Source organism: Gossypium arboreum, chromosome 10 (genome assembly GCF_025698485.1).
Source record: "Gossypium arboreum isolate Shixiya-1 chromosome 10, ASM2569848v2, whole genome shotgun sequence".
NCBI lineage: Eukaryota > Viridiplantae > Streptophyta > Magnoliopsida > Malvales > Malvaceae > Gossypium > Gossypium arboreum.
The window spans coordinates 119,661,744-119,671,555 of NC_069079.1; the positions used below are offsets into that span (position 1 = coordinate 119,661,744).

The 9,812-nt window shown below is 32.0% G+C and overlaps 2 protein-coding genes across 2 annotated transcripts; both read right to left on the reverse strand.

Annotated features, from left to right (window-relative positions):
• Positions 1-294: 294 nt before the first annotated feature.
• On the reverse strand, positions 295-3,923 carry LOC108489593 (uncharacterized). The gene is made up of 3 exons (XM_017794246.2): positions 1,645-3,923; positions 854-965; positions 295-711 (listed from the first exon to the last, which is right to left on the reverse strand). The coding sequence occupies exons 1-3, from the start codon at positions 3,079-3,081 to the stop codon at positions 455-457; spliced, it is 1,806 nt and encodes a 601-aa protein (XP_017649735.1). The 5' UTR covers positions 3,082-3,923; the 3' UTR covers positions 295-454.
• A 527-nt stretch (positions 3,924-4,450) lies between these two features.
• On the reverse strand, positions 4,451-6,596 carry LOC108487584 (copper transport protein ATX1-like). Its single transcript, XM_017791955.2, has 3 exons — positions 6,378-6,596; positions 5,399-5,474; positions 4,451-4,825 (listed from the first exon to the last, which is right to left on the reverse strand). Exons 1-3 carry the CDS (start codon positions 6,384-6,386, stop codon positions 4,662-4,664), a joined length of 249 nt encoding a protein of 82 aa, XP_017647444.1. The 5' UTR covers positions 6,387-6,596; the 3' UTR covers positions 4,451-4,661.
• Positions 6,597-9,812: the final 3,216 nt, after the last annotated feature.

The window sequence follows — 9,812 nt, forward strand, 5'->3', positions numbered from 1 at the left end:
ATAAATACGACCTAATTTAACAATTTTTTTTAAATTTAAAATTTAAAAGAGAAATATTTATAAAATCATAAAAAATTGAACCAGTGGGTATAATTTAAACCTATTTAAAATTAATTTAATAATTAAAATATATAAAGGTATAACTCATTTATAAACTTGGCCACCAAGAAATCCGGAAGGACGTCATGATATGAAGTCAATCAATGCTAAATTAAAATCAATATTATATTTTAAGAAATTAATAATAACTTAGTTCAAACCCCAAAGAGTAAGATCATACCAGAGGGCTCAAAATTTCCTGTAATTCCTCACCTTTTTCAGATCTGGGCGAAAATTTTCTTTTTTGGGTATGATATTAAGTTATAATAATACACAATGTACATTCCAATTCAATTAAAAAAAGCTTTACATTATTACACTACTCTTGTCCTCCCGATGATGCCAAAATCAAATATTAGCTCATTACCGGCACCTCATCCACAAAAAATTCACCAACTGCACCTTCTGAGGATTCACCAATGCTAGCGGCTTCAGCAATTCTAAGTGCCATCACGGCTTTGTATGTAGCCATATCCGCATTTTGAAGTAGCATCTGTGCCTGTTGGCGTTTCAGGATGGCCGATTCAACCGCTCTGGTTGCTGCAGCTCTAGCTTCTTCGACTCTAACCATCACAATCTCTTCTTCCACCGCATCATGTTGGGCTGCCATCGCTGCACATACCACAAAACAAGAAACAAGGTTCTATTAACACTTACATATTCACACAAAACATGAAAAACCATTCACACATTAAAATCAGATCAGAGCCTGTATAGTTGAGCATGACTGCTATGGTCAGACAATATAATATACCTTGCAACAAACTCGGTAGCTTGCCTCTCCCATGGCTAGCTTGACGCTTAAATGACCTCCTTTTACGTAGAAGAGGCTGTGGAACTACGGGAGCCTTCTTGACCTGATGACCCTGTTACAATCCAACATTCATTTTGATCATATATCTACCAAAACACCAGAAAGAAGAGGTAGGAGACTGAACAGTAATGAAGGAAGGGATGCATATTTCAAATTTCAAGATATGCCAGGGAACAAAATGGTATATAGCATGATAAGTTGATGACAATACTTCGTTTCCAATCACTTAAAACGATATCTTCCCATTGCAGCCGAAAAGAAATTCCAAATTCTCAACAAATAGAAAACAGAATATAAAACAAAGTTCAGAGTAAGAATATTTAGGTGCTTTGTATTAATCCTATCTGCAATATGGTTGATTCACAATCTGTTATTTCTTCCCTCTAAATTGTGTCAATATAGCATGGCATCATTGCATGCAACTGTTATAGCAAAAGATCATTTGACCTATAAGATACAATTCTATGAACTCATTGCATGACAAATTGTGGGAATCAGAACAAGAAATAGGACAATAAACCCTTTCAAAAGAAGGGCACTTTTCCATGCTAAACTTCCTTGAAAATTTCAACAAACAAATACACATACTAGGGACATAAGCTAGAATTTTCTTCATTTACAAAATGACAGTATAGTACAATGATGATATAATACATCGAAGGAGAGTTCAGTTTCCCAAATGAATCTACAATTATATTTATGTCCATAGAAAAATTCTCCACAAAGATTACCTGGAAGACTCTAAGCAATGGTGACCGTCTTTGCTCCTTTTTTTTCAACCAGTAAGCATGAACAGCTTCTACCACTCCTTTAATACCCAGATCAACACACAAATGAGCAGCAGCAACAGATACATCATTTGAGTGATCATCTGGACTACAAAAATTGGCCTTCTCAAAAGCATCAATCATCAACTCGAAACAATCCTCCGATAGATGCTGGAGATGCCCATTTCCACGAAAAAACTCATAATTGAACTTCTTTAACCACTCCTCATCTTCTAAATCCATGTCATAGTTTGCAATCCTCTTTGCCAAGGCTCTTGATACCTCGTCACCATCAATAGAGATATATGAATCCGGTCTTCGAAACTGCACACTGGGTTTACCTGCATACCCTGAAACTTCACGAACACCAGGCACAGGGATCACCCTACAAGCTAAAGCAGGCACATTGCGCTCACAACATTCCTTGTAAAGATCCTTGAAAACGACCCAGTCTTGACGGTTCGGGAACTCGAGCTTCCAGTTATCATCCCCAGGCCAAATTACAGCACGAGTGAAACGGTTGACTGAGCTTGGCCTCATAAATTTATCTGCCTTGAGAGAATACTTGTTTGACCTTTTTGTTTTAATTACAAGAAGCCATTCTTTTGATGGAGAGAGCTCTAAAGACACAACTGCTCCTTCTTCCCTATAACATCTATCTGGTTCGATGATCAATACATTGGCAGAGCATTGCGATGAATCCGATTCTACCTTGGGCATTAAATCTGATACGGAAGAGCTCATGTCGCTTAAGCTCGACGCTGAACCGTTGCGGGTTGAACTCCTAAGCTTGTTTTTCGAAACTACTGAGGAAAAAGGAATCCCATTTCTCCTACTAGTAATCAAATCAGACATGAGAGCTCCATTAAAGAAAGTGTTTCTAGCCCTCATTCTCCTAAGCGAACTCCTCCTCTTCTGAATACTGCTTCGAACTGACTTCGAAGCTTTAAAACATGGACTCGAAACAATTTTGCAGCTGACTTTATCGATTTCAAGTGCAGTGGACTTGATTGTAGTCTTTGACTCTGAATTTTCAGAAAGAAGGTACTTTTGGACCCCATTTCTCTTCCTTTTTCTAGTATAAACAATCCCAAACATCTTATCTACAGTGGTGCCATTATTTAGAGCTTCAGCTTTCATTTTCTTGGTCCGTTTCTTTGGAGTCTCTTCGTGGCCTAATCTTTTAGGCTTCCCATTTAGCTCAGCGGCGGAGGACTTATTTACTTCATTCTTTGGGTTTTTTTTCACCGAGTTGTTGAATTCAACGCCATCGTTACTGCGCCTCTTGGGCTTCACTTCGCCGGAATCAGGCCGGAGTTGCCGCCCGGAACGAAGAACCCGGGCCTCCGAGCTCTTCATCCTGCAAACCCTTGTGGTCCGTTTCATCCCCACCGAAGGCATCGCCGTCCAGTGCTGCTGCTTCTGCTTGTAACCGAACTCCTCGGACGATCTTTTCCTACACCAACTCCACTTGTTGACTCAGTAACCGACTCGACTCAGACGAGTCCCAAAAAAAACCAAAAAACCAACCCCGAAAAAGCCCCCACTCCACCAACCACCTCGTGAAACCCAACAGAACGTTAACACATATTCAGCCAACAGATGACCCTCCATTTACGAAACGGACCCATACCCATAACTCAACTAGTTCACACACAAAAGAAGAAAAAAAAACAAATCGAAAACTCGGGGAAACTCAGATCGTTTTGACTCAGCTACAAGGAAAAAACAGCTTTCGTTTTGCTTAAGAAAGAAGGAAACTGGTAAAAGATAACTACAACAGAGTAGTGAGTGACTAACAATACCATACTAACAGAGATCGTTCAACTCCAGATTAAAAATTAAAAAAAAACCCATAAATTAAACAAAAGAAAAAAACCAAAGATCTCTGAAGAGAAAAAGGAAAAAACTTAAAAAAAAAAGTCTCTCTCAATAGAAATTGAAGAGAGAGAAAGAGGGAAGATAGAGTTATGGAGTTTCACGTAAATCTTGTCTTTTTTTTTTTTTTTAGAAGAGAGAGATGGAGGCTGCTAGGGTTTATGATGATATGATAAAAAAACCACTGAAGAGGGAAAATCTAGACTGTCCAAAGGGGAAAAAGAATAATTTGGAAATGGAAATTAATTTGCCGAGAGATGGGAACCCTTGAATTTATGAAATGGACGGTTGAGATTATTGATTGGATTCAATGACTGGGCCGTTTTTAGCCCTCTACTTTTCTCTTTTTCTTTATTTTTTATCTACCGGTATTAAAGGGCTATTTCGCATCGGGTTGAGTGATGTAAAACGACTAAAAGAGCCTTGGGTGTGATAGGATGCGGAAGGGTTCTCTCACGGCAGCAAGTCGAGGGCAAAACGGGAAGTAAATAATAATATGGGAATGTTGCAGAAAAACTGAATTCCAACATCTGCCTTTGATTTAACACTAAAACTGAAAAGCCTCATAAAGTGTATGACGAGAAGTAGCTATGTTTAGTATTTGTTGATTAAGATTAAATCAATTAATAGAAATATATATTTTTATAAATATTTATATTTTAAATATATAATTTTACCAAATATCCAATGTCTTAATTTATTTATTATTTCTTTTACAGTTAAATTAGATAAAATATTAAATAAAAATAAAAATATCAAAAAATTTATGGACAATGTATGTCGTTTTCTAGAATTGTTGTCTGATAATAGTATGTATCAAGTTTTGAAGACCATTCAATTCCATTACCGTCTACAGACAAACAAAATATCAAGTGGAATTTTCAGCCAATAATTCTTTAAAATCCACTATCTATTTCACCCTGATACGGGCCTTTGTTTGTTAAAAAGTAGGGAAATATCATAAGAAAATCATCTTCCATTTTTAGTACCAACACAGGAAGTAAATCACAATCATCCAAGAATTCTACAGTTCATAGGATAGTTTGAAATGTTATAAGCACACCAATCAATCAATCAATCAATCAATAAGGGCTTAAGACATTTTAAGCCGTGGCCGGCTTTGTCTCGGCTTCTGCCGGAGCTTCTCCTTCCCAGAAGGCAGTCTTCTTTCCAGTCTTTGACACAGTTTGCAGAACCGCATCGGGTTGAACGTTGCCCTTCACAGTCACTTTCTGCTCCTTCAAATCTACTTCGTATGATTCCACACCTGAATATGAATATTACTCATTATTATGATTCTAATTCTTCAGCCAATATATATGTAACCATGCATGTCTAGTTTGAGAAAAGAATTTCCCACCTGAATGCAAGAAAGAAGCCAATCCTTCACACATCTACTAAATAAACAGGGGTATAAATATTATAGTTTTCTACTATAAAAAGGGTCAATCCGTACACTTGGGGGATCAGTCTCTAGCTTCAATTCTTAGGAACATAAGAGATCAGTTCTTTTCTGTTTTGCTTCAAGAACAGATTGGTAGGATCAATCTTTCGGAAAATGCAACGCTTTTCAAAAGTACAAGGCATTTTCCAAAAAATGGGTAAATTTTTGGGACCAAACTATTATTTGTGATGAAGAATGCAAGAAAACAAATTCAAAAGTCAATTTTCTGCAAAACAATCGGATCTTAAATTAACCGGCTTCTCTAGTCCCACATAACATGCTTGCCTAGGAAGTAATTCTGAGGGAGACTAGTGGAAAACCATGTTGAAATTGATTTCACATTATGATCAGCAGAAACGAACAAGACGTTAAACAAAAGCAAGATCTACAACACACCTTGCATTTTCCCCAAAACTCTCTTCACGGCTCCAACGCAGCTCTCACATGACATACCAACCTTGAGAACAACAGTCTGCAATCAACCAAAACCAATACACAGTTTATAACATTATCGAAAAGGGAACCTTACAAAGCTGTGTTCAACGACCATGAACCAAACAGAACCAGGCCAAAACATATGATTAGATGTTTTTGAAAATTGATATAGATTATGGAAGCCAATCATGACCACTTATTTTCTTTCCCTCTTTTGGCTAAGTGTTCATAAGAAAGTCGTTCAACCAACACAAGCAGAATTTCCACAAAAACCACCCACTCCGCCAGGGGCTTAGCAAAGGGTAGGCAGGGCCTTGGTCCCATTGGCTAAATGGGAAATTTTCTTTTTAGCCCCTCTAAAAAATCAAAACGTTTAATTAAGCTTTTTTTAGTATTAGATTAAATGGAAAACTTACATTTTTAGCCCTTTTAAATTTAAAATTTTAATTTAAACCTATTTAGCAAAAAGAAATTTAACTTTGGCTCTCCAAAATTTTATAATTTTATCTAAACAAAATTCCCTGTACACATCAATAGAAGGTCAACTCAACCCTAAACCAGAAAGAGAGCCCTAATTCAATGAACAAAGCTAACAGATACTAATTACCACCATTTAGAGATTTCTAAACGCAATAGCTTACCTTATTTTCTCCCAAAACCCTTGAAACACCAAAAATACCAAATCTATCAAAATTTGATATAACGATCGGAACTTGAATTAAGGAGAACCCCAAAAGACGGCCTAAAGTTTTAGTCTTACCTCTTCTATTTTCAATCCAAAAATCAAACAGATAAAGACCCAGAAACCAGAAAGCAAGGATAAAATTCTCCCAACATACAGAAAACCAACAACAGATTTCGAAAAATTCAGCCAAAAGGAACGAAAAGAAAAATGAGATAATTTGAATAAGAAAAAACAAAAAAGAAAAAGAAAAGTTACCTGAGACATAGCTTTTTAAGTTTGGAAATTCAAAGAGCGGGAGAGAAAAGGAGAAGAAGATAAATTGCTGAGAATAAGGTATGAAGAAGCGAATATGGAAAGGGTGGAATTTTATAGAAGAATCATTGGAGGGCGGTGGACCATTTCTTCCATATTCAACGTAACGTGATGTTCAAAGCTCAAACCACCACCTGTTCCAACCATTTTCTAGTACCTTTTTTTTTTTTTTGGCTTTAGTCGTTGTGCATTTTCTAACTTCAAAATTAAAAATGAATTTTTAATTATTTTAATAATTATTTTGTAATTTTTGAAATTAAATAAATAAAATATAAACTTAGTGATTTAGGTGTAATTTATTCTAAGTTTATAAAATATTTTCTCAAATCAATAAAAATGGATTGGATGAAATTTTTAACAAAATGACCAGTTTGTTTTTTGATCTAACGTATAAGAGTTAATTTGCTCTTTTTTAATAGATGTGGCAATATGCAATCCAATTCTTTGTACAAAGGCCTCCATAATACTTTAACCTTTAATCTTTGTATTTCAAATTGACATAATTTAACCCTTTACTTTTATAATGATATTAGCCTGTCCAAATAATTATTATCCTCAACTATTTTGATTAAAATGCTGTGTGGAATTTAAAAAAAATACACATTCAAATTTACCATGTTCTTATAGATTTTTATGTTCAAAATGTAATTTTAAGGAAAAAAATATGTACCTATACATAAAAGGAATACCCTTATAAGATTACGGGTAGAATGTAAGATTACCTTATTTGGTTTATTTGACTAAAAGTAAGATTTATGTGTTTGGTTTACGAATGTAAGATTATCTATAAACTCATTTTACTCAATTGTCCTTGTTATAAAATTTATTTATTTAATAAGTTTAGTTCCTTGAATATTTTTGTCTCAATTTCTATAAAATTATGATAAATTATTACAACTTTCACTTTTTATTACAATTTATATATTAATAAGTAAATATATGATATTGAAATAAATTTACAAACCATAGCTATAATAATTTATGAAAAGTGATACAACACCAATCATAATTATAATTATAACAATAATTAATATAATAATAAATAAATTATTAAATAAAGTATAATAATTATAATCGTAGTTAATGACATCTACTGATTCACTATTAAGAAAAAATATTTTATTTTTAATTAGTCTTAAACTTTATTTAACAGAAAAGTCTAAATTGATTAAATAATAAAACGAAGGGTAAATTGGTCCAAAATTTAAGATTGTACCCGTAATCTACGATAACCTAATGAAAAGGTTGTAATGAAATTATATCCTATATTATAGCATCTTAACACTATTTCGTAATGTGAAATAACAGATGATTAGAATGTTCACAATCAAAACACTAAGATCTCATTCTGGAATGTTACCCTATATAAATGGTCGTAATATTACATTTGAAGAACCAAAAGCCCCCTAAGAGTTTCCTTGCATGACGCATGTACAACTATTATGTTTTTCTATTTTATATATAATGGTCATGTTTATATTTAGAATTTAGTATTTATATTTTACTTTGACACAATTTAATTATCTACTTTTACAATGACATTAATTGGTCCAAATTGTTAACATCTTTAATGATTCTAGTTAAAATGTTGATGTGAATTTTAAATATATATATATATATATATATATATATATATATATATTAACACACAAAAATCTATTTTGGCTTGATAAGTTGAAATGAGTATTTTTAAGAAAAATTCGACATAAGCATTTTAACTGAAATAATTAAGAGAGTCAATTATTTAGACTAAATAATGATATTATAAAAGGACAATTATGTTAAATTAAAGTATAATACTAAATCCTAAAATTTAAATTAGTAGTGGGAACAATGCTTAGCTTATTTGATTTTATAAAAAAAAAACTGTGTCAATAGCTAGTAATCTAAAAATATAGAGATTAAATTTCTGAAGAAAAGTATGATGTCTAAATTCCAAATATACTAAAAGTACTGAGATTTGAAACTTATTTTAATATTTAAAATCTTATTCTATAGTTTGATCCAAAAAAAACAAAAATAACCCAACTCAAAAAAGTATAGCGGTAAGCAAAATTTGATTTGATTAAAAATATTTTTTTCAAATTTCGAGTTAATTGAACTAAGTTATTTTGTTCTTTTGAATTAACTCAAATAAGTAATTCGGTTTTTTTGAGTTCGAGTCTATTTTTACTTTGCAAATCAAATAAATAATTGATATAAATACCCTTGGGTTCGATAGTTTTGAAAATGTGCAAATTGACCCTCTTAAAAATTTTAAAAAAATAAATATAATCATGTAAAATTCAAAATATTTATAAAATATTTTTCTAAAAATTATAAAACATATATTCAAAAATTATTTTTAATATATTAAATATATAAATGTTAAATTATAATTTTTAAATATTCTAAGCTTAAACAAATAAATTATCAAATCAAATTTATCATACTAATTATCTTATTAAAAAAATTGAGATACATATAGTACCTATGTTATTTAACTCAGAATTTAGACATATTGTCAACAAGATTTCAATATGCCTGGTTTAATTTTTAAAATTTATTTCGAACAAATTTATTCGATTCTACTCAACTTGAATTTCATTTTACTCAACTCAATTAAATTTTTTTCAAATCAAATTAGAATAATAAAATAATACTCGTCAACTTAACTAACTTGAATATTTATATATAAAAAATAATATTACGTTGGAATTTTCTTAAATTTATTTTAGATTTTAATTTTGTGAGTTTGATTTTAGATATACTATAATTCTCAGTTCTACATTATTTTAATTTAGTTTTAATTATAGTCATTTAAAATATTTAATTATAGTCATTTAAAATATCTATATTATATATAATGTGTCTAATTGAATTGATGTTATAAGGTAGTTGAATATCAAATAAGTTGGAAAATGACTAAAATGATTCATTTTATAAAATAATAAATATTATTTTAAAGACAATTTTTTTTATATATGATATGTGTCGTAACCATTTTTTGAAAAACGGGAATCGACTTGGATTTGAAAACGAAAACGAAAAAATAGGAGTCGCCATCAATCCTTTTTGATGAGGTGTGATCGGGTCACCTTTAAATTAACCATTTTAATAAAAGTAAGATTTACTAAAATGATAATTTTGGGTCTACGAAAATCAGAAAATGAGTTCGGGAGTCGGTTACGCACGAGGAAGGATTAGCACCCTCGATACGCCCAAAATTGGTACCTAGTTGATTAATTAATGTCTTAAGATCGAAGATTGAAAACTTTGAAGACTTTTGAAATACGATCCTTCTTTATGAAAATGCTCTAGTGTTAAAGATCTTCTTGTCTCAAAATATAAAATGTCACATCCACTGAGTTAGGACACGACATCTTGAATTTTCGAGAG

Excerpts from the sequence above, each read along its gene's own strand:
- LOC108489593 (XM_017794246.2), bottom strand. The coding sequence starts at position 3,081 with ATGCCTTCGGTGGGGATGAAACGGACCACAAGGGTTTGCAGGATGAAG. Across the intron at positions 966-1,644 it reads CATTGCTTAGAGTCTTCCAG|GGTCATCAGGTCAAGAAGGC; the intron begins GTAATCTTTGTG and ends GGATTGTAACAG. Across the intron at positions 712-853 it reads GCTACCGAGTTTGTTGCAAG|CGATGGCAGCCCAACATGAT; the intron begins GTATATTATATT and ends TGGTATGTGCAG.
- LOC108487584 (XM_017791955.2), bottom strand. Across the intron at positions 4,826-5,398 it reads AGTTTTGGGGAAAATGCAAG|GTGTGGAATCATACGAAGTA; the intron begins GTGTGTTGTAGA and ends ATTCATATTCAG.